Genomic DNA, 24,914 nt, shown 5'->3' with positions numbered 1-24,914 from the left:
CATACCATACAATTCACCCATTTAAAGTATATAATTTAGTGGTTTTTCATATGTCTATAGATATATGAAATTATCACCACAGTCAATTTTGGAACATTTTAATCACCTTATAAAAAACCCTCATACCTTTTACTCTTTCTGCCACTATTTTAAGGTAGGTTGAGTTACTGATTTGAGATCTTCTTTCTATTTTTAAAACTTTTTTATTTTTGAGATGGGGTCTTTTAAGAGAATGTTTTACGTATACTTGAGAAGAGTATATAATCTGCCCTTGTTTGATAGTGTTTTGTAGATGTCTGTTACATCTAGTTCATTTATAATGTTGTTTAAGCCCTCTATTTCCTTGTTGATCTTTTGCTTCATTGTTCTCTCCGTTATTGAAGGTGGGATATTAAAGTCTCCAACTGTTATTGTTCACGTTGTTTCTCCATTTCTGTCTGTTTTTGCTTCATGTATTTTGGTGCTATTGTTAGTTGTATATATGTTTATAGATGTTGTATGTTCCTTTTTTTTTTTTTTTTTTTTTTGAGACAGAGTCTCACTCTGTCACCCAGACTGGAGTGCAGCAGTGCAATCTCGGCTCATTGTAACCCCTGTCTCCTGGGTTCAAGTGATTCTTTTGCCTGAGCCTCCCAAGCTACTGGGACTACAGGCATGCACCACCACATCTGGCTAATTTTTGTATTTTTAGTAGAGATGGGGTTTCACTGTGTTGGCCAGGCTGGTCTTGAACGCCTGACCTCAAGTGATCTGCCTGCCTCAGCCTCCCAAATTGCTGGATTACAGGCGTGAGTCACTACACCCAACCATATACATGCTATATCTTCCTGATGGATTAACTCTATTATCCTTATAAAGTATCCCTCTTGATCTCTAGTAACTTTTTTTTTGTTTAAAGTCTGATATTACTGTAGCCACTAAAATTTTTCTGTTGTTGCTGTTTGCATTATACACCTTTTTCTAGCTCTTAATTTTAATCAATTTTTTGTCCTTGAATCTAAAGCCTGCCTTCTATAAACAACATATACTTGGATTTTTAAAAAATATATTTTGACAGCCTCTGCCTTTTGATTGGATTAAGCTGTTCATATTTAATGTTACTGATTGTTGGATTTATGCTTTCCATTTTACTTCTTGTTTTCTGTGTCTGCTTTTTGTTTGTTAGGTGTTTCATGTCTTTTTTGTTCATCTCTTTCTTCATTAGTGCTTTCTTTTGCATTAAGTACATTTCCTAATGTGATTTATTAGACTATTTGCATTGTTATAAAGGAATACCTGAGGCTAGATAGTTTACAAAGAAAAGAGGTTTATTTGGCTCATTGTTCTGCAGGTTGTACAAGAAGCATAGTGCCAGCATCTACTTCTGTTGAGGACCTTAGGAAGCCTCCAAACATAGCAGAAGGCTAAGGGAGAACAAGCATGTCACATAGCAAGAAAAAAGGAGCAAGAGAGAGAGAAGGAGGTGCCAGGCTCTTTTTAAAAAGCAGATCTTGTGAGAATGAATACAGGAAGAACTCACTTATTACTACAAGGATGGCACCAAGCTGATCATGAGGGAGCCACCTCCATGACCCAAACATCTCAAACAAGGCCCCACCTCCAACATTGAGGATCAAATTTCAACATGAGGTTTGGAGAGAACAAATATCCATGTAGCATTTGGATATCCATGTGTCATTTGCATGACCACTATGTCATGGAGCATTTTTATTAACACTGTTTGAGTTTTTTTTTTTTTTTTTTTTTAAACTGGTTTCTCTAGGGCTTACCATATACATTATAACTTGTCAAAGTCAGTGTCAGATTTTTTTTTTTTTTTTTTTTTGGTATAGATGGGCTTTTGCCATGTTGCCCAGGCTGGTCTTCAACTCCTGGACTTGAGCAGTTCACCTGCTGGCCTCCCAAAATGCTAGGATTATAGGCATAAACCACTGTGCCTAGCAGCTTCAGATTTATACTAGCTTAATACCAATAACATATAAAAATGTTACTTCAATACGTTTGTATTTTCTTTCCTTTCTCATAATGATATTTTTGTTATATGTATTGTATCTATTAATACTACTAACCCAAGAAAACATTGTTATTACTTTACCATCTCTAGTCATTTCCTTAGCTCATTACAACTTTGGCTGCACCTACCTACTATATGCTGTTATTGGAAAATATTTACACCAAATGTAAATAGAAATATGTTATATTTCTATATGTTATAGGCCAAACATTACTTTTTAGTCTATAAATATTCTATATAATTGCTTTTTAAATCAGTTAAGATACAAAAGAAGAAAAAAATATAGATTTATAATTCCTTTTGTATTAATGCTCTATATGGAAATTTGAATAAAATACATGAGTTTAAAGGGAAAAAACATATGATTTATCTTATAGTTACATAATTACATTTACTGTGTTGCTTGTTTGTGTGCATTAGAATTTCTATCTGGAATCACTTGCTTTCAGCCTGACGAATGTGCTTTTGTATTTATTGTAAGGCAGTTCTGGTAGCAATGTATTCTGTCAGTTTTTGTTTTGCTAGTAAAGTTTTTATTATTCCTTTATTTTTGAACATTCACTTTGTTGGATTTAGGATTTATCATTAACAATTAAAAAATTTTTTTGAGTACTTTGAATATGTTATCTCACTGCTTTCTGGCATCCGTTTCTACTGAGAAGTCAGCTGTTAATATTCAGATTCCCTTTTATGTCACCTGTTATTTTTCTCTTGTTGCATCCAAGATTTTGTCTTTGACTTTCTGCACTTTTATTATGATGTTTCTGTTTGTGGTTCTCTTTGCATTTATCGTACTTGGAGTTTTTTGAGCTTCCTGGATATGTTGGTTGTTTTTCGTGAAATTTGGGAAGTTGTTAGCTATTATTTTTTTGAATATTTTTCTTCTCCTTTTTCTTTTCTTCTCATGGTACTTCCATTATGAGTATGTTTTATGCTTAATGGTGTTCTGCATCTCTCTTAGGCTCTGCTCATTTTTCTTCGTTATTTCTTCTCTTTGTTCTTTAGCTTTCATAATCTGTATCAATATATCTTCAAGTTTGCTAATTCTTTCTTCTGCCAGTTCACAGCTACTGTTGAGCCCTGGGTTTTCTAGGGCTGCCATAATGAGATACTCTAAAGTAGCATGAAAAACAAATTTTGTGGCTGGGCACAGCGGCTAGCACTTGTAATCCCAGCACTTCGGGAGGCCAAGGTGGGAGGATCACTTGAGCTCAGGAGTTTGAGACCAGCCTGGCCAACATGGTGAAACTAAAAATACAAAAAGATTAGCTGGGTGTGGTGGCACACACCTTAGTCCCAGCTACTCAGGCAGCTGAGGCAGGAGAATCGCTTGAACCCTGGAGGCAGAGGCTCAGCAAGCTGAGATCGTGCCGCTTTACTCCAGCCAGGGCAGCAGAGTGTGATTCCATCTCAATAAAAAACAAACAAATTTTGTTTTGCTTTACAGTTTTGAAACCTAGAAGTCAGCAATGAAGATATTGCCAAGGTTGATTTCTTATGAGGATTGTGAAGGAAGGAGCTGTTCTAGGCCTCTCTCCTTTGCTTGTAGATAGCTTCTTCATTTTCACATGGCATTCTCCCCGTTTGCATGCCTGTCTCCAAATTTTCCTCTTTTGGAAAGACACTAGTCATATTAGATTTAGACCCACCTTGATGTTCTCATTGTGTTTTAATTTCCTTTTTAAGGACTCCATTTCCAAATAGTTATATTTTGATGTAATGGTGGACAGAACTTCAGCATATGAAACTTGGAGGGATACAGTTCAACCCATAGCAAGCCTCTCTAGTGAATTTCTAATTTCAGTCATTGTATTTTTTAATTCCATAATTTCCATTGTATTCTTTTTCATTATTTCTCCATTTATGGACATTCTCCATTTGATGTGGCGTTGTCCTCTTACCGTGCTTACTTCCACAATCATGCTGTCCTTTTAGTACTGAGAGCATATTTATAATGGCTAGTTTGAAATCTTTTTCTTTTAAATCTGACATCTGGTTACTCTGCAGGCAGATTTTTCTTTCCTGGGGCATGGGTCATGGATTTCCATCTGACATCTGGTCACTCTACAGGCATTTTGTTGTTGTTTTCTGGGAGTATGGATCATACTTTTCCATTTCTTTGCATGTCCCTTAATTTTTTTGTTGGAAACTGGGCATTCTAGATAATATGGTAGCAATTCTGTGTGCTGTTCCCCACCCACCCCCTTTCCTGGGGCTTGTTATTGTTACTTATTTTTTTAGTTATGGATTGGATTATTTTAATGAAGTCTATCCCCTCACCCCATAGTGATAAACCTCTAATGTTGCTTCTCAGGGAGGGAGCTTTTCCTTAAATATCTAGTATTTCTTTGTTTGAAAACAATTTCGTATGTATTGTAGCAACTCTGCATACTTTTTTCCTAAGTTTTGTTGTTTTTTACATTACTTGCCTAGCCTACAGAATTTGTCTCCTTGTAGTGTACATTTATTGATGTCTGCTTTGTTTGTGTTTTATTCTCATTTTTATTGTTTAGCTTTGATTCCTAAGTACTCTTTCAGTGTCTACATACCTTGGTCAAAGACTTGGGCTGAGGTTGTACTAATGCACCTTGAGCCCATGTACTAATGCACCTTGAGCCCATAAAGTTTCTACTGTCTGCTGATCAATCTGTGGGTTAGTTGGGGAATGCATTTGAAGTTGTGGGCATTTATTAATTTTCTTTTTTTCTTTGGTCTTTTCACTTTGCCAACTGTCTGATGTTCCCCACACATAACTAATTTTCTAGTTAAGAAAGGAATTTGTGGAGACCTTATGTGAATCCATTTATGGCTTTCTCATTTCTAAGTTCTCCCTGTTAAGTTTCTGGTTGATCCACTGCTTGCTTCAACTTGGTTTGCAACCTCAGTCTTACAAAACCGCAGGTTTTCTCTGTCCGTTTCCACCAAGTCCATCACTTTCAGCCAGTGGAGCTATAGGCTTTTGCCTCCCATTAAATTGATTTTGGCACCCTGGCATAAAACTACAAGTACACCAGTTACAGGCTGACAAAACTAGAAACCTCATTGACTGAACGGGGGCAGAGGTGATGGAGGCAGTTAGGCAAGGCCATTCTTGCCTGAAGTACTGGCAGGCTTTTGTTTGTTTGTTTTTGAGACAGTCACCCTCTGACACTAGGCCGGAGTGCAGTGAGGCAATCTTGGCTCACTGCAACTTCCCTCCGGCTCACTGCAACCTCCCTGTGGCTCACTGCAACCTCCCCTTCACTGCATCCTCGGGCTCACTGCAACCTTCGGTTCACTGCGACCTCTGCCTCACAGTTCAAGTGATTCTTCCGCCTCAGCTTCCGGAGTAGCTGGGACTACAAGCGTGCACCACCACGCCCGGCTAATTTTTGCATTTTTTAGTAGAGAGGGGGTTTCACCATGTTGATTAGAATGGTCTCGATCTCTTGACTTCGTGATCCACCTGCCTCGGCCTCCCAAAGTGCTGGATTACAGGCGTGAACCGCCGTGCCCGTCCAGCGCTGGCAATTTTTTAACAATCAACAATTCTCAATAAACAGTTTCCAGTGGGCTGAAATGGTTAGTCTTTTTGGATAATTTTGTTCAGTTTTATGTATTTTTTTGTGGAGGGGAATTATTGATCTTTTCATACTATTATTTTAATGGTGTTGTGAGTACCAAAATTGATAGATCTTATGAAGGAAGTGGTTTCATTATTTGTCAGAAATGCTTTCCACATAATGGTGTTTCATTATAAGTCTGATACAAACAGTTACCAACCTCTTCTTTCCACTATTATTGGAAGTTACTCTTCCTGTGCCTTTTGTGATTAATCCTTACTATATCTTGAGACACGATAAAGTAGGATAATACAAAAGTCTATTTTTGAAACTGTGTGATAAAATTAATTGATGTAGACATATTGTTGGAAACAGAAGGATAAGTTGCATAATTACATATTTTTGTCTCAGTTTTTTGATATTATAGTATAGGCAAATATCTCTTCAGAAATCCTTACTTAATATGCTTATTAATTGAATAACTAGATCATAACTGAATTTCATGAATTTGGCTTTCTTAATGCATTATACGGGATTACTTTTGTATCTAAGTAAGACATTAAACCTATAAGCTAAATAAGGAATATATCAATAAATTTGTTTAAATGAAGATTTGGAATGTCCACATAGAAAATTTTATTACAAACAAAGTAGAAAGATAAACAACAAACTAGATTAAAAGTATTTAAATCCCCTGTAATCTCACCACTTTGGGAGGCCAGTGTGGGTGGATCACTTGAGTCCAGGAGTTTAAGACCAGCTTGGGCAACATGGTGAAACCCAGTCTCTACTAAAAGTACAAAAATTAGCTGGATGTGGTGGCATGCACCTAATATCCCAGCTACTGGAGGTTGCAGTGAGCAGAGATTGTGCCTCTGTGTTCCAGCCTGGGTAACTGAGTGAGAGTCTGACTTAAAAAAAAAAGAAAAGTATTTGAATCACTTTTGATTTGACAATGGGCTAATTTTTTGATATGCAGAGATATTATAAATTGACTAAAAGAAAGATAAATAATCATTAAAATGGGCCAAAGAATATGAACAGGCAGTATAAATGAATATTAAAGATGAAAAGATGCTCAGGCATCTAAAGAAATTTATTTTAAACCGCTTATAAAATTCTGTTTTCTATTAGATTGAAAGAGTTGGTAATACCCAGTATTAATTAAGCTGTTAGAGAAAATGAGCTCTGCTTGTTTTTATTGCTTTGGAAACATCTATCAGAATTTAAAATACAACTGCCATATTCCCTAGAAATTCAAAGTGCATAAAAGATATGCAAACTAAAGAATATCCATTGCTGTGTTTTTTTTATAGCAGAAAAAATTTAGAAGCAACCCAATTGTTTATTGATGGAGAGCTTATAGACCTCTGTCCAGTTGTATGAGATGGATCTGTATGTGGTAACATAGGAAGACGTTCATGATATGTTACATTTTTTAAAAAGCAAGCTGTTCCTTTATATATATTATGTCTGATTATGTTATTATGTGAATAGAAAATATCAGGAAGGATATGCACAGTTCTCTGTAAAATGACTAGTTTTGAGGATTGCAGTTTGGAGGTGATGGGAGGATGAGGATTCTGGAGTATCATTTTCCAAACTGCTTACTTTATGTTTTATAATAAGCATGTATTTATAGTAAAAGAAAAATATGCATTATATATTATCTACTAAATGTGAAAATTAAGAATTATATTTATATATTTATAAATGAAGAACTATAGTAAAATTTTTCTGGTTTGTTTTCTCTTTAGGTATGGAAATATGACTATTAATTTATAGATGGCAAATGGAGTGTTTTCCCATTAGCTAGGGATTGTGCATAAGTAAATGATTTCACTCTTAAGATTTGAAACATCTTTGAAACTCATAACCTGGATGAATGAACAATGTATTATATATTTTGAGCATATTAAAGTATTTTTATGGGCTGGGTGTGGTGGCTTACACCTGTAATCCCAGCACTTTGGGAAGCTGAGGTGAGTAGATCATGAGGTCAGGAGATTGAGACCATCCTGGCCAACATGGTGAAACCTCATCTCTTCTAAAAATACAAAAATTAGCTGGGCATGGTGGTGCGTGCCTGTAATCCCAGCTACTCTGGAGGCTGAGACAGGAGAATCACTTGAACCAGGGAGTTGGAGGTTGCAGTGAGCCAAGATTGCACCATTGCACTTTAGCCTGGTGACAGAGCAAGACCAAGACTCCAACTCAAAAAAAAAAAAAAGTATTTTTATTACTGAGAAAGAAAAAATTTATTAGTCATCAAATCCACATCATATTAAAAATTTATGTTATTCGTATATTTTATTTAAAATTATGTTAGGTTCAAACCAGGCACGGTGGCTTGCACCTGTAATCCCAGCACTTTGGGAGGCCAAGGTGGGAGGATTACTTGAGGCCAGGAGTTTGAGACTAGCCTGGGCAACATAGCAAGATCCTGTCTCTATAAAAAGCTTAAAAATTAGCCTGGTGTAGTGGCATGCACCTGTAATTGCAAGGCTGAAGTGGGAGGATTCCTTGGCCCAGGTGTTCCAGGCTGCAGCAAGCTGTGATCACTCCACTGCACTCTGACAGGGCGAGACCCTGTCTCTTAAAAAAAAAAAAGTTGGTCCAGAAATACTAATTTAATCAAGCTAGATTAAACAAGGGCATTTTGAATGTCTGAAAAGAGATAGTAAAATTTTCTAAAAAGCAGTGGATAGCAAGGTTTTCAATATTTATATCTCAAAATATTTAAGTTTTTTTATGGAAGTTAACTTGTAATAAATATATCTGTAGTTTTTCTTTCTTTTAATTTTATAATAAGTATACTATACTTTTGAAAATTATAGATTAAAATACTAATTATATGTGTATAAGTTTATTTTACATTATGGAATCCAATTTTATCACAGGTTTCGTCTTGATATATATCGATGTTTGGCCAGTCCAGCTCTAATAATGTTAACAGAGGAGGATCCAATTCTGAGAGCATTTGAACTTAGTGCTGATTTAAAAGAACTAAGTCTTGTGGAGGTGGAATTCAGGTGGGAGTGAATGCAAATCATAAATTATATAATGTCTTTTGTTTCAGATCTTCCACTTCAGTTTCTTCATTACCCAAATAATAATTTGTATGTATTTACATTTGATCCAAGAAGACTGCATCTTGTTACCACTTAGTTGACAACAGACCCTGCTCTCCCTCAAAGGAACAGACTCTGGTGCTGTTTACGTCATTCCTTCCACCTCTGCCCTCTGCCACCCTTTAACCACCCTTAATCTCTTCCCTACTTTTCAACCTAACCAAAGGCATTGCAGAGCATAGGAGTTACAGCCTAAAGCGAGATCAAACTTATTTGTAGTTGCTCTCTCTCACACGTCTCCTCATTCTCAGATTGTGTAATCATCCTTGGGTAATGATCTTTCAGATCTTTCAAAAGCATATGGAATGCTTTCTTTAAGTCAAGTACATTCCACACAGACATCCCTTTTCACTGTTTGCTCCGATTTTCTGATAAGAGAAATATATATGTAATAAATGTAAACATAAAAATAAAGTACAACTAATTAAGAGGGATAAACACCCAGTCTGAGTTTTCTTCTGAAATGAAGATTAAGTGTAATTTTGGCATTTGGCATCCCAAAGAAACACTCCTATTATTTTCCTTTAGGGGAGTAAGTTGAAAAAAAAAAAAAAAAGGCTTTGGAATAGCAGCTTATGAAAGTACTAATGTAAACATTTAAAAAAAAGTTCTTAGAAAACTACTTTTATTAATAGTAGAGTTGAGAGAAAGCCTTGAGATTTTCCTTTACAGAAAAGCATCCCTCGTTGCCCTCTGAAAAAGGAGGAATTGATTATAATTTTTTACTAGTGCCTGTTGCAAAGTTTCTACTGGGGACCTATAACTCTTCCTACCTTTTCTTTCCTATTCAGCTGCTGTTAGAGCCCCATGTCTTGTGTGGCACTCTTTCACTGACTTGACAAAATTGGGAAAGTTCAAACTTCTACTTACTGGAAGGGCAATAAGAAACTTGAGTTTTCTTTAGCTTTAACAGCAGTACTTAATGTGTGCTTCATAGGCCTGAGTTCCAGAAACTAGAAAGAGACCTCCTTATGTTTTCAAGTTTGGAACTACTGTCTTTTAACTTGGATAATTTAAATTTTGTTTAAACTTGATATGACATAAAGTATGTACTTTGATGAACACACAAAACGTGGTTCAAATGTAACTTGTTGCTACTTTTAGCTTTATTAGTACATGAGGCTGTTAAATTATTCTGTTTAAATATGAAGAACTTCCTATTGTAACCTCATAATATGAGTTCTGAGTTATCATATAAAATAAAATTTATTCCTTTCAAACATGATTTGAAGCAACTGCTATGATTATATAATCATAAAATAATGAAGTTAGATTTGGAAGTGATCATAGAACCCATTTACTTCAATCCAGTGTTTTATAGACAGGGGAAGAGATTTATAAATGCTAGATTTTTACTAATAGCAGCATCCAATTAGGAACAGAGTTAAAACTGAAAGTAGGAGCAAAGTTATAACTAGAATATGGGACTTCTTGCTTGTGGTTCTCTCTATTTCCATCTAAACTGTACAGCCACTTACTTGTTTTTAGTAATCTATTAGAAATAAAGCAAATTAGATTAATAAAATGTATTAATTTCACTTTCGAGTCTCATAGTCCATCAAATGTTTATCCAAAAACGGAATATATTTGTAATAATATATACTTTTGATAAACATTCCCATCTGCCAGTTAGATTCCTAAATAAAGAAGCAGGGAGTGCCTAATTTGTTAAATAAATCCAATTACTTATTCTCAGGTAGTTTTGACTACATAGAAAGTCCAGAGAATTAATGAGAGAAATTATGGCAAAGAAGTTTTTATTCTTCCCGTCCCCCTGGGCCTGTCATAGTAATCCATGCCAGAGCAAACTGTGTCCCCAAACCACTGCCTGGCCTCTGTGCCTGTAGCCTGCTGGCGCTGAAGTGGGTTGCACAGTGGAAAAAAAAGAAGAAGTTTTTATCCTTTAAGTTATATTTTTATTTAGCCAGTTCATGGAAAACCCCATTACATAGAAAGACTAACCAGTGGGAAATCTTTCTGTTTCCCGTTCCTTTCTGTTTGGGAAAACAACTGAATAAAAACATAATTTTCTGAAGCCCAACATCAGGGACTCATAATTATTTATTTCTGACTTTATTCTTAAATTATTATTAAGCTTAGACATATAGTTAATGTATTTTTTTTTTTTTTTTTTTTTTTTTTGAGATGGAGTCTTGCTCTGTTTTCCAGACTGGAGTGTAGTGGCGCCATCTCAGTCACTGCAACCTCTGCCTCCTGGGTTCAAGCAGTTCTCCCTGCCTCAGCCTCCCAAGTAGCTGGGATTACAGGCACCTGCCACCACGCCTGGCTAATTTATTGTTTTTTAGTAGAGACAGGGTTTTGCCATGTTAGCCAGGCCAGTCTTGAACTTCTGACCTCAGGCGATTCACCCACCTTGGCCTCCCAAAGTGCTGAAATTACAGACGTGAGCCACCACGCCCAGCTGTAATTGATACTTTTAAAAGAATTATATACTAAAACTTCTTCATTTCTCATAATTTAGTTTAGGCCTGCCGTTAATAAGCAATTCAACCCTAAGATCCAAGATTCTGAAAGAAAGTTTTTTATTAGGTGCATTTTAATATGTTCCTTTCTAATTTGAACATTCAAATTAGCACTTTAAAAATGCTATTTTAATATTAGAAGTAACATAAACATATTATAGACTAGACTATTATTGAAAAAGATCTAGTTAAAAATTTTATGATAATATTGATTGATAGCATTAAGATATTATGTCTGTTGTTAAGGTAAGATAATAAAAGGAAGTTTAAGCCAAGCTTACAGAGAATAAGGGAAAATGAGTTAAGTGAAGAACTGGTTGACAAATATTATTAGAATTTTTAGGAAAACGTTGGTATATATAAATGAACACTGTACTCATCTAAGATTATTAGTATGAACACAGGGAACACAATTGTGTTATGGTTTTCCCCAAAGCTGTGGAAAATTTGTGCACTAGTAGTTTCCTTTGATTATCCACAGAAAATGACTTCAGATTTTGTGTAATACTGTCAGAATTAAAATATTGCTGAGTAAAAACATTTTTAGTGAATACAGCTTAATTGGAAGATGGAAATAACATTTCTGATAACAGAATGCTGCATTTTGTAGGAATGATTATGAGGAGCTGGCCCGGCAATGTAAAATGTTTGCTAAGGATTTACTTGCACAGGCCCGGAATTCCCGTGAATTGGAAGTTATTCTAAACCATACATCTAGTGATGAGCCTCTTGACAAACGGGGATTATTAGAAGAAAGAATGAATTTAAGTCGTCTAAAACTTGCTATCAAATATAACCAAAAAGAGGTATGAGGCTTTCCGTAATATATGTAAATTATTTTCTCTACAGTAGTCTAGTGGCTCAGAGCAAAGGCTTTGGAGCATCTCATCTGGGTTGAGATCCTGGTTCTGCTTCCTAAAAATTGTGGGTCTTGGGATGGTTATTGAATCTGTTTGGGCTTTTGTTTTAATAATTATTTAAGAATATATACTTAAAGGGTTTAGCACAGTGAGTATTAGCACTAGGCAAGTATGCTATAAATGGTAGTTTCTATTATTTTTAGTAACATTGATTATAATTATAACATGGATGTTGATTTAATGTTTTTGTTAAATAGTTGCCACATAGGTAAGATTCTTTGTAGCAGAAACAAACTTTATAATGAAGTTTCCATCTTGTGTTTTGTCTGTAGCAGGTTCGTTTTTATTGATCTGGTTATAAATAACCCCTTCTATAGTAATAGTGATTTCTATTTAAAAATAAAGTGTTAGATATTATATTTCCTGATTCTTCTTATTTATAATTCATTGTGAAACTCAAAAGTGGAGAGGTACATGGTATGATAACTATGTTGAATCTGACTTTTCTGGCATCATCCCTTTTTATTAAGAGAAATGCCCATTTCTACTCCCCATGCATACATATACACATGATCTAGGAACTTAGGAAGATATGCATTTTAAATTTCATTTTTGATGTAATTAACTAAACAGTGATATTCATATGTAGCTAATAATATCTAATTGATAGTATGGGTGGGATATTGGTAAATGGTACCTATAAGGTATAACTTCTAAGACTCATTATTTTCATTATTAACATAGATATTTAAATAAAACTTGCTTATCAAATTTTTACTGTTACAGAAATGAGGCCTGAAATACATAATGACAAAAGGCAAGATACAGGACCTTTGGTGCTACGGGCAGAATTTTTTCTTATCTTGGTTAAAAATTTGACCCTCAAAAAGCTATTGGGAAATTGATGGAGGAATTGATGGAGGATGTTTATTGGTTAACATATTTACTTCTATGTTCCACAACCTAAAATGGACATGAAATACTAGAAAAGGATAGAAAAAAGGGATTATAAGGTATAAAGTCAATTAAAGTGATTTTTTAAAAAAACCTCAAAGAAAGGTATAAAGAACTAAACTTATCCTGGTTAGGAAAAAAAAAAATCTAAGAGGCAATTTTCTAATGATATCTATATCACTGAAGGACTCACAGAGTGGAGTCAAAATAGAACCAAATGTACCATTCTAAAGCAGATGAAAGAAAAGAAAACAAGAAGTAATAGTAATATTTGTTAGTTGACAGGAAGATCATTTGTGATTTTGAAAATGAGTGAAAATGTAGTTTTTAAAACTAGATTTCTAAATATGATCAATGGGGAAAATATTTTCTTAAATAGTTGGTAAGCTTTGTCTAGGTTATCAATCTTGAATAGCAAACTACCCTGTACCTAGTGGTCATAGTTATTTTATAATAATTTCATAATCATTTTATTATGCTCTTGAATTCTCAGGTCAGGAATTAGGAAAGGGCATGGCAATCATGATTTGTCTCTGCTTCTCCATGTCTGGGAACTCAGCTGGAGATAAATGACAGGGTTATAATCAGATGGAGGCTTCTCCACTCACATGTCTGGTGTAAGAACAGCAGCTGAGGACTCAAGGACAGGGAGCTCTGAGTGAGCTGGTTGCTCAGATGGATGAGTCCACAGAAGGTGGGGCTCCTCAGAACTCACAACAGGAACCATGGAGAGTCATGGGCAGACTTTGAGGGTGTGGACTGAGAAGCCTCTGCAGGCTGACTGGGGTACATACATGTGACCTCTATATGTAGCCTGGGCTTCCTGACAGCATGGTGGCCTCAGGGTGGCTTTTTACATGGCAGTACCTGGCTCAAAGAGTGGGTGTTCCAGTGAACAAAGTAGAAGATGCATTGCCTTTTAGGACCTACCTTCAGAAGTCTCATAGCATCACTTCTGTTAGAATCTACTAGTTAAATCAATCACAAGGCTGTTGAATTCAAGAGCAGGAAATTTTGACCTCCCCCTTCCCCACCTTTTGATGATAAGAAGACTGTGTATCCATATTTCACTGCAATAGAACATTTCTAGTTAAACTTTTTGTTCCAAATACATATTTAACATTACTGTTGATTAAATTATCATTATATAGATATTTGAGATAATTAACTAAATAATTTTAAATTGTTTAAAATTTAATAGCAAGGATAGCAAGGACAGTAATCAGACCTGAGATTGCTTTGCTACTTGGAGGAAAAGTGAAACTACTAAATTTGGGATGTCACTAAACATCCTTTTGGTGAGAGGAAAAGCTATTTCTCTCTCAGGCATTCCACCTTGAGGGACAAATTAAGATTTCTCAAGAACATTGGAATCTGAGCATAAGAGTAAAGAATGAAGTAAGACTTTATTGCCAAAAATAAATCTTTGCATATAACATATACACACTTTCCCATATACTTTAAAGTCTCTTTCAATTAACACCTAATACAGTGCCTACACATCATTTCATTCATGTGGAGTCAACATAGTACTTGCTGTGAAGAATATTCAAGTTTTGCTTATTTGGAACTTTGTAGAATTTTTCTTCCAAATATTGTTGATCCATTGTTGGTTTAATCTACAGATGTAGGACCCACAGATACAGAGGGCCGACTGTATAGTATATTAGAAATTTTCTTGAAAGGACAATAAACAGCAATAAAACTCTGTCCAATTCTTTTTTTCACTTCAGTATTAATTCTATAAATTATATTCTGTTTCGGGATAAATCATTTTAAAACAAGGTTGACTAAATATTATTGTGGATTACCTGAATAATATCATTTTATAATAATTTCAAACCTGATGACATGAGTATATATAGAATTATCTGGACCCTTAAGTTGTACTTCACAACATGAGCATTATATTGGAAAAATATTGCCTATGAAATTTGTCAACTAAGATTTGTAAACTTTGGTAAATTAATTTCTGTACCTGAACTGACATTTTTCTTGTATTTGGGAATATTTTTCCTTTTCTTCTCACATGAAATTCAGTTTTAAGCAGGCTTAAGAGTATCTTTAATACCTTTTTAAAAATCTGCAGTGTTTTCTTGGAACAAGAATAGGTCTAATATATTTAGCTTGTTATTGTTTTTGCTATCTTGGCATCTTGGCTTCTTGTAACTAAAATCAATAGTTTCTCTAGACTGAAGATGTCCAATATTAGTTAGTAGTATCTTTTTCTGTGGATTGTGCATGTTAACTTTGAAGCTTCATAACCATTATTATAAGAGTTTCTATATTAAACATAAAATGGCTAAGTAGGTTAATAATAATAGTTAATACTTAGAGTGCATGCTAGGAACCAGGCGCTATTCTAAGGGCTTTACCTTTAATCTTCACAACTTTATAAGTAGATACTATTATTATTCCCATTTTTCAGATGGGAGGTTGAGGCTTAGAGAAATTTAAAAACTTGGTAAAGGTCATTTACTAAGTGGCAGAGCCCAGATTTGAATCGGAGTAATCTGGCTCCATAGTCTATCCCCTTAACCTCTGCATGCTTGTATTACGTGTTCGAAAAGTGGGGGAAAATCGTGTTTAATGTGTAGAATTGATTTTTAAACTCTTATTCAGTAAACTTTAAGTATCAATCAGTATTTAAAGGTTTCCTTTGATTGTTTTTCTTTTTAATGTGTGTGTATGTTTGTTCTTTTCAGTTTGTCTCCCAGTCTAACTGCCAGCAGTTCCTGAACACCGTTTGGTTTGGACAGATGTCAGGTTACCGACGTAAACCCACCTGTAAGAAGATAATGACTGTTTTGACAGTAGGCATCTTTTGGCCAGTTTTGTCACTTTGTTATTTGATAGCTCCCAAATCTCAGTTTGGCAGAATCATTCACACACCTTTTATGAAATTTATCATTCATGGAGCATCTTATTTCACATTCCTCCTGTTGCTTAATCTATACTCTCTTGTCTACAATGAGGATAAGAAAAACACAATGGGGCCAGCCCTTGAAAGAATAGACTACCTTCTTATACTGTGGATTATTGGTAAGTATCAAGTTAGTTTGAAAGGTTTTGCCTTTATTTAGCCCACTAGTTCTTTCTTGCTTGATGATATTTTGAATATTGAGTTCAATTTGCAATTTTACGCTGTCCACACCAAAAGAATTTGAACACTTCCATGATCACTGAATACTTAAGATAAATGTTTCTGAACTTGATGATAAGGAAGCATATCTCTTATTTAATAGTTCTTAAATACATGGAATTTTAAAATTATTTATTTTCAGACTCTTTAGTTATTCATGATTATAAAACAGGAAAACAACTTCTAACATGTGAGTGCTTTTTTGGTGTAAGGATATGAACTTAGGTATTTTGAAACAATCTATTTTATACTGTTCTGCATTTTAAAAGTTAACTATTCTACTTCACTTATAACATTAGTTTTCCTTTTAAGAACCTATGAACTTTTGCAGTTACATATTGCTTTATCTCTATTTTAGAAATGTTATTTAAATTTTGATTTAAAGGAGTCCCTGGTGACTCATTCCATAAATTATTTCTTTGTAATGATAGCCAGATATCTTTAGAAATGATAGTTTTTAAAAAAGTATAAGAGATTTTATTTCTGAAAATTATTTTTATAAGTATTACACTGTATAATATATATCTTAAATTACCTTCTACAGTTTTTACTCATCTTGCCCTTTGTGTGTCAGGGTGTGTGTGTGGAGACTTGAGGTGAATCACATTATCTGTTTATGGCATTTTAAAGATATTTTCTTTATTTTCCTCTGTATCTTCTACCTTGTGCTTAACCTCACCACTTCCCATCTGTCCATCTACTATTTGCTGTAGAGTAAAAGGATATTAAAGTTTAGTCAGATCTATGGCACAAAGTATTGATTGTATTTATCTTTTAACTAATACATTCCTGATTGTTTCAATTATTAAATACTATGTTAAGAGGTATTTCACAATGTTCAATTTTAGTTCTTTTTTAGCTATACAAATGCTTTTTATATTTTAGAATGCTTATTTGAAAATCAGTTAATTTCAGGTAGCTTGATTCTAATTAGAGTTTTGCTTTTAACAGTCTTCAATCCATGATGCATTAATGTTTAAAATTAGAGTAAAAATAATGCACATCTAAACTGTGGGTTAAAGAGAGTTCAATAATTCCTTCTTGTTAATATTTTTGTTTCCTATAGTTTTGCTCTTATGTAAAATTTAATATTCTAATTTAAGGAAATAATTTAAACTTTACCATGTGTGGTTTTATATTGGATTGTGTGATTCTTTTCAATGTGAAATGTGTTTGTATTGCTATTTGAGTAGTTTAAAAAATATTAGTTTGAAAAGAATCTGTAAGAAGCACTTTCCCTCTATTCATTTAAACTATTTCTGATTGTTATATATTCCTTAGTCTTAAACAACTGAAATTGTATGTCATTTATCTATAACATATTGTTTAAGTAGTAGTAAGAAAAAATATTTTCTGTATTTTGTTAGATTCAATTTACCCAAGTCTGTATAAGAATCTAGTTAGAGTTTGTATGTCTTAGCAGTAAGTAAAAGCTCACTGAACTAAAATAGTCACACCACTCTTTGAATCGCATAAATAGTACAGCTGTCCTCGATTTTTCAAAATAATGGTAAAATTATGGTTCTTCTCTTTTAAGAATGATGACCTTGTTTTTAATGATACTACATGTATACATGCATGCACCCCCTTACACACATAATATGATTAATTTTCTAACCATATTCTACCTTACTAGAAGAATGCATGTTCATTAAGCCAGTAAAATTCCTGGAAGTATTTTGCTCTCCTCAGCACAGCTTCTGCTTTGAAGCAGTTTGATCTGAATAAACCTTGCCAAGGAAGTCTTCTTAAGCCTTTTAGCTAATTAGGTCACTCTGGGCTTTTTTCAGGGTGTAGATCCAAACCTGCTGTAAGTGAGCATGGAGGAGGAGTATTTTGCTCGCTTGCCTAAAGTCATTGCTTGGTTCAATTTATTATTTAAACCAATGAGCACAGTGACTTTTTACTCATCACGACCAATTTTTGTACATTTGTTTTGTTTGTTCTCATTAGCTTTTCAGAAAAAAAGTTGTGTTAGGTTATAAAAAGCAAGGTAGGTAAAAAGGGAATAATTTGTTGACGAATGCACAGAATATTAATGGTATACTTTTACTTAATTTTTTTGCTATTAAACATAATAGAATGGCTATTATAGAAATGTATTTTTTAAACTGTCGTGTACCTACTTTGTCTAAGCACAAGCAAAAACAGATATGTCTCCTACATTCAGGGAACTTATGATCTAATAAAAGTCAAATAAAACCATCAGAAACATTGACTTGAGAATCACACAGATGAATGAAAAATAAAAAATGGACTAAGTGCTGTTGGTTAAAGGTAATAGTGTTAGGAGAGCAAGCATATTATAGGGGCATTTGCCCTAGTCAGGGAGGTTGGGAAACACTTTGAGGAAGTAATAAATCTAAAGGATAAAGAGATGTCAACTGAGAGAATGTGGAGAGGAAACTACTCTAGGCTGAGGTAAAAGCACATTCAGAAGCCCAGTGGCAAGAGAGAGAGTGGTACAAATAAGGGTGTGAGTAAAAGCTAACATTACTGGAGCAAGGAGAACCAGGAGAGTTTGATTCAGGTTGAAGCTATAGAAACATATTGTACCAGACCATGCATTGCCTTGTAGGTCAGGTTAAGTAATTTTCACTTTATACTAAGAACAAGGGGAAACCATTGCCTGCTTGAAGTAGGCAAGTGACCTGATCAGTTTTGCCTTTCGAAAAGATCATTCTGTCTATAGTGTGGAGGATGGGCTGAGAGGATAGTGCTGTGGTAGGAGTAGGTGGAGGGAGACCAATATCGATGCTGTTGTACTAATCCAGATGAGAGCTGATGGCACCTTGGACTTAGGGTGATTGTGATAGAGAAAGAGAGAAGGGAACAGACTTGAGAGAGATTTATAATGTAAGACCTTTAGGACACGGAAATACGTAGTATATGAGAGGTTATGTGGTGATCGCATTGCTTGGATTAGTTTCAACTTATTTTCTTCTTTTTGATCCAGCTTGGAAATGTGCAGTACATCAAGTGTATTAGCTTCATTTTTGTGGGGGTATTGCAGAGGAGCTGTGAAACTACCCAAGTGGTCTTCACTGTACTTTCATGTCTGTCTTTTTTGATCAACAGTTTTCATGCTGTAAGTTTTTGTTAAGAGCTTCTTTTAGGTTAAATATTGCATTTTACAGAAATAAACACATTTCTGTAAGCATCTTTCTTAGTGTGATGTTTTAATATTAATAGTAGTGTATCTAAAGTTTAAGGATTTTTGTTTGAAGATATTTCATAAATAAGGATTTGCACACATCAGGATCTAGGATTAGACAATAATGTTGTTTTCAAGAAAGTATGGTCATGGATAATTTGTTTAATATGTTTCTGCTCCACAGCTCTGAGTGGTGGGTGAAGGTTGAGCATGAGAAATACTCAGAAAGCTTTTATACCTACTCCTTCCGCAAATAAAACAATATTTGAGTTAATAAATGTTACCTGCTAGACTATTTCATTTAGAATTTTTAGACAGTTTTCATCATTGATTTTAAGTAAAAATGTACTGAGGTGGAATTTTAAAAAATGTTTTCCCATCAGATCTGCAAATGTTTTAAAAACCTTTTTCTACATAATATTTGGGTACTGCATAATTAAGATGTTCTGAGCAGAGATTTTTAAGAATGTTTCTTGTGTTTCCCAGGGGAATTATTTTGCCTACTGATAAGCCAGAGAATGATTCTGAAGGGCCTAATTTGATCTCCACCCATGTGTGATGCCACACACTCTATTCTTTTGTTGCACTATGTTCTCCCTGAAAATTACTTAATGAAGGAATGTACCATAAAATGATCCTGAATTATGTTATTGCAGTCTGGTACTCCTTAAAAATATATAGTTATAGAGGAACTTCTGGCCAAAAAAAGGGGAAAGTTTTTTTGTTTGTTTTCTTTGGATTTGATTTGTGTATATTTATTCATTTAGCAATATTTTTTAACACCTTGATTGTATCAGGTACTTTTCAGGACATTTGGAAACATTGGTAAATTAAACAAAGATTCTTACCCTTGAAGAGCTTACCCAAAGTGGGGGAAAGATAGTCAGTTAATAATAGACCTAAAAAGTAAATTATGTTCAGTGTTAGAAAAGAGATAAGTACTACAAAAGAAAGGTAAAAGCAGAGTTAGGAGAATTTGGAGTGGGGGACAATTTTAAAGTTGCAAAGAGCTTGCAATTTTAATTAGGGTAGTCAGGAAGGGTGGTGAGCAAGGACATGAAAATTGAAGTAGTCAAATGGATCTCTGGGTGAGGAGGGTTCAGCCAGAAAGAAGAGCCAATGTAAAGGCCCTAAGGCAGGAGTTGTGTGTTCAAAGAACAGCAAGGAAGGTAGGAGGCCAGCATGAGTAGAATAGTACAGGGAAAGATTAGTAGGAGATGAGGTCTGAGAAAATAGGTAATATGGAGCCTTGCAGGCCATAGTAAAGACTGGTTTTGATTCTGAGTAAAATGGGATTTAAGGGAGGGTGCAATGCCCACTATACACAATCAGCAGCAGTGGTTTTTGCATTCTCACTCAAAAAACACAATAGGCTGAAACCTGGTACTACGTTTACTTAAATTTGTAGAAGTCAAAGTTTTGAACTTGAATAAACTTGAGAGCCTTTGCCATGTAGATGATATTTAAAGCCATGAGATTGGGTGAGATTTTTAAAAAATTAAATAAAAAAAGATTGGGTGAGATTATCAAAGTATTACGTGTAGGTAGAGAAAATAAAAGGATCAGGGACTGAGCTCCTTATGTGTGCATGTGTGCGCATCCATGTGTGTGTGCATCTGTGTGTGTGCGTGTGTGTGTCCCCGTGTGTGTGTATCCCTGTGTGTGTGTGTCCCTGTGTGTTTGGCATTAATTTATTTGGTTTCTTACGTTTGTTCCACATCCAAAGATGAAACTTAAGGCTATTTTCTTCAAGTCATATGAAAGTTAAGGTTATTTTCCTTCAGATTTTAAGAACTTATCACTAAAATGTTTTTTTTTTTTTAAATAAGGCTATAGCTGGCCCAAGGATTATTTATTTAATATTTTGAGTCTTAAAGTATTATTTAGTTTATTATTGAATTAAGAAAGTATTATCTCATGTTTTTCTTCCTTTTCTTAGGGATGATTTGGTCAGACATTAAAAGACTCTGGTATGAAGGGTTGGAAGACTTTTTAGAAGAATCTCGTAATCAACTCAGTTTTGTCATGAATTCCCTTTATTTGGCAACCTTTGCCCTCAAAGTGGTTGCTCACAACAAGGTGACTATTTATTATATCAATTGAAGGCACAAATGAAGTTAATTTTGGAAGTAACTGAGATGTTTAGCTATGTAACTCAGAGTTACATTGAGCCAGATCAGTGTCTGGTGTGTTTTCATTTTAAGCCTATGTGTACATAATTTCCTATTTTTCCAGTAGTTTACAGGGTGTTACTTACTTTACATGATGGTTATTTATTATGTAACAGGGACCCATAGTTGACATTTGGTATACTTTATCTCTTTTTATCTGCACTGGTATTCTATGAGACTGACACATTCTCATCCCCATTTTGCAAATAAGGAAAATGAAGCCTAGAAATATTGAACAACTTGTCCAAAACCATACAATAAGAAATCAAGACTGGATTTAAATCCTGATCTGTCTAGGCATTTTCTTTCAACTACATGCCAATTCCCTTTATCTGACCTAGGTTCTTTTAGCTTATTAACCTGAATATACTTAAAATGAGAACAAAGTAACTTAAAATGGTTAGTGTTAGATATCTTTATATCTGCCAGAAAAAAACTTTCCATTCCATTCCATAATGAATGAAATGGTTATGTAATGTTTAGCACATTTCAAATCATGATTATTAAGAGCTTTAAAGTGATTTAAATATTTTTCTAATAACTATATATTTTTATTTATAATTTGACAAAAATCTCCCCTTATAGATAACTTATAATTTTACTTCACCAAGATTTAGGCTCCCCCAAGCCCAGAAAGGGTAATAAATTTTGTGTTAACTCTCTTTGTTTAAACCCTGAGTTTAAAATTCTTCTGCGGTGTCACATTCAAGGAACTAAAATATATAATATTCTCTGTTTTTTTTTATTAGTTTATAGATTATAGAAAAAGCAGGCTGATTATCTTTCATCATTTTACTTTATTTAAAAATGCTATTTAATTGATCAGTAGTATGGAATATGTTAGGTATGTTCAGCACCTAGTGTGAAATTACTAAGAAATAAAAATTGGTCATATATACATAAATGGTTTGATAAAGTGATTAAGAGACATTGCTCTTTTTCAGATTGAACTCTTTAGTTCTATAAGTGGGTTACCCATATAATTTATTATCCAAATCAGGACATTTGAGTGAAAGGGAACACTATTAATAATTATGCCAGGACAACTGGTATATCATCTTAAACTATCCCAGGCAATTGGGACATTTGACCACTCTAAGTACAATAATGCCCTCTCTTTATTTTGTATTCAAAAGTGGGGAAATAAACCCTGAATTCTGAGTCAAAGGAGTAAGTTAATGTAATGTGATAGGGAATTAATTGACAGCACACGTACTTAAAGTTTGTGTTGTGGAATTTAAGAAAACTAGCCAACATTTCATTAATAAAAGTTTAATGATAATTTTAAAAATTATTTAATTTTCTAAAATTTAAGAATTTCTGGAAAAACGTCTTCATTTAGGGTGATAATTCATTTAGAGTGATATTACATACGTAATAATGTTTTATTAAAATGTTATTTCTGTTTTAAAAAAGAACCCTATAAAACATAAGTGGAGATCCATTATAAGAAGACAAAATGTATGTAATTAGTACATTATTGTTTATCCCCATGAATAATACATAGTACTATAAATGCTTAATTATACATAGCACATTACTCCAAAACATGCATATAATACCAGAGAACATGCTTACATTTCTTTCAACAGTCAGAATATTTGCTTTTATTTTCCTAAATTGAGAGAGCTTATTTACCTTTGGCTTTTTCTTCCTAATCTTAGTTTCATGATTTTGCTGATCGGAAGGATTGGGATGCATTCCATCCTACACTGGTGGCAGAAGGGCTTTTTGCATTTGCAAATGTTCTAAGTTATCTTCGTCTCTTTTTTATGTATACAACCAGCTCTATCTTGGGTCCATTACAGGTAAATAATTAAAATTTCTTAAAGAACATTTGTTAGATGTCATTATTGTTACATCTTTCTATTTGTCCACTGAAATATTGTTATCTCATGATATTAAAGTAAGCTTTGCTTTTGAGAATAAATAGCAATTAGAAGGACACAGCATGTTTATCTGCTTTGCTTCTGGCTCATTGATAATCCTTTGCTTTCAGGTATTCCAAGTTTATTACGCTGTGGTCCATTAGCCACCTCTCCCCACTCCATAGACATAGATATGTTTAAAATATAATTACATTTCAGACAGTAGAGTAACAGAAAAATCTGCTTTTTATCAAAATGAATCTCACATTTAAAGTTTTAAATATTTTAGGTTATAAGTATAAAGGAGGAACTGTGCAAACCAAAATCATGTTTGATGATTTTGAAAATATATAAGCTATATTTTAAAATAATACTTTCACTTGTTTAATAAATATTAAATGTAATAAGTTGGAAATTAGCATACTTAGAGCTAAAAAATTTATAGAGGTTATGTAGTTCAGCTTTATATTTTATAATACTTTATAAAGAAATTGAGCCTTTGAGATGAGATTTGATTTGTCCAAAGTAGTATGATTATTATGTACAAGAGTTCAAGACTAAGTTCTAAGTCTCTTTGCACCAAATAAAAGACTCACAATTGGTTGTATTTACCCCACAGAGTTTAGTAATTGATTGTTTTCAGAAGGTGGGGTCAACTCTGCTAGCTCTGTGTAATACTATATCTTACTAATTCTGAAAATCTAAGCAATATTCATTTTCCCTTGATAAGTCAAAATTTACTAACAATTTAGATTGTCTCGTATTTTTAAAGGCACTATTTTAAATAAAAGGCATAATTACCTTCTCCAAACAGGGATATGAAAATAAAATATATAGGAAAAACCTGATTTGATTAGGCTTGTGCTGTCATCCAGCAACAGTGTTTCCTGAAGTGTGGCTCTCTTAACCAAGTCCTGTGAGATGCTCTGAATTAAGTAAGTTTGGGACACACTGCATACTGTATACCTCTTTTGGGAATTGACAGTGCATGTTATCACATTAAAGCCTCTGAGAAAAAAGAAAGAAATTTGTTTAACCTTGTTCAAATCATCATTACCTAAAGTCATTTAACCTCATACCTGTTTTTCATGAAATATGTGCAAGTCTCTGTATTTCTCCAAAACAGTAAGCCGTAGAAACACTGGCTTAAACTATCTGTTCTTTTGATTTATTTTTGCCACTAATATCGTCTATGAATGCTTTAATCAAGAGTCAACAGTGTTTTTATTACATGCACATTGATTTTTTTTTTAACTGAAAGTGGATGACAGAACTAGGTTTCTATACTGGAAATTTCTTTATGGAGTTCTACAAAGGGGTTAAAAAGGAGAAAGTATAATATTGTTTAAGAATGAAGAGTTAATTTCTGACTTCTGTTTCCATCCAACATGGAGTAATAAGGATTAGATTTACCCTTCTACCTAAAGCAATCAAAAAGGAAAAAAGAACAAAATATATGAAACAACAGCTTAGAAGAAACTAGACATGAGGCAATAAACAACAGTGATGTCTAAGAAACAAGAAACAAAGATTACTCCAGTTTACTGCCTTGTGAGAATTTTTAGGCTATTGTGCAGAATGGGTTAGTGCAGTCA

General features: G+C 33.9%; 1 protein-coding gene and 1 non-coding gene across 5 annotated transcripts in view; both read left to right on the top strand.

Moving 5' to 3' along the window:
• Nucleotides 1-24,914, top strand: part of TRPC1 (transient receptor potential cation channel subfamily C member 1) — a 77,509-nt gene that overhangs the window by 38,720 nt on the left and 13,875 nt on the right. For all 4 annotated transcript variants that reach the window (XM_032264240.1, XM_032264248.1, XM_032264270.1 and 1 more), the window contains 5 exons: nucleotides 8,457-8,588; nucleotides 11,781-11,976; nucleotides 15,690-16,026; nucleotides 21,220-21,359; nucleotides 23,116-23,259. In XM_032264240.1, coding sequence (XP_032120131.1) covers nucleotides 8,457-8,588; nucleotides 11,781-11,976; nucleotides 15,690-16,026; nucleotides 21,220-21,359; nucleotides 23,116-23,259 — 949 coding nt within the window. The remainder of the gene's footprint in view (nucleotides 1-8,456; nucleotides 8,589-11,780; nucleotides 11,977-15,689; nucleotides 16,027-21,219; nucleotides 21,360-23,115; nucleotides 23,260-24,914) is intronic.
• Nucleotides 10,433-10,564, top strand: LOC116544951. The gene has a single exon (XR_004266114.1). It is a non-coding gene; the product is annotated as a small nucleolar RNA SNORA42/SNORA80 family (small nucleolar RNA).

The sequence above is a fragment of the Sapajus apella genome, unplaced genomic scaffold (assembly GCF_009761245.1).
Source record: "Sapajus apella isolate SASKATOON/1434 unplaced genomic scaffold, GSC_monkey_1.0 scaffold4, whole genome shotgun sequence".
NCBI lineage: Eukaryota > Metazoa > Chordata > Mammalia > Primates > Cebidae > Sapajus > Sapajus apella.
The sequence above is the reverse complement of the archived record's forward strand: the minus strand, read 5'-3'. Positions and strand labels throughout refer to the sequence as shown.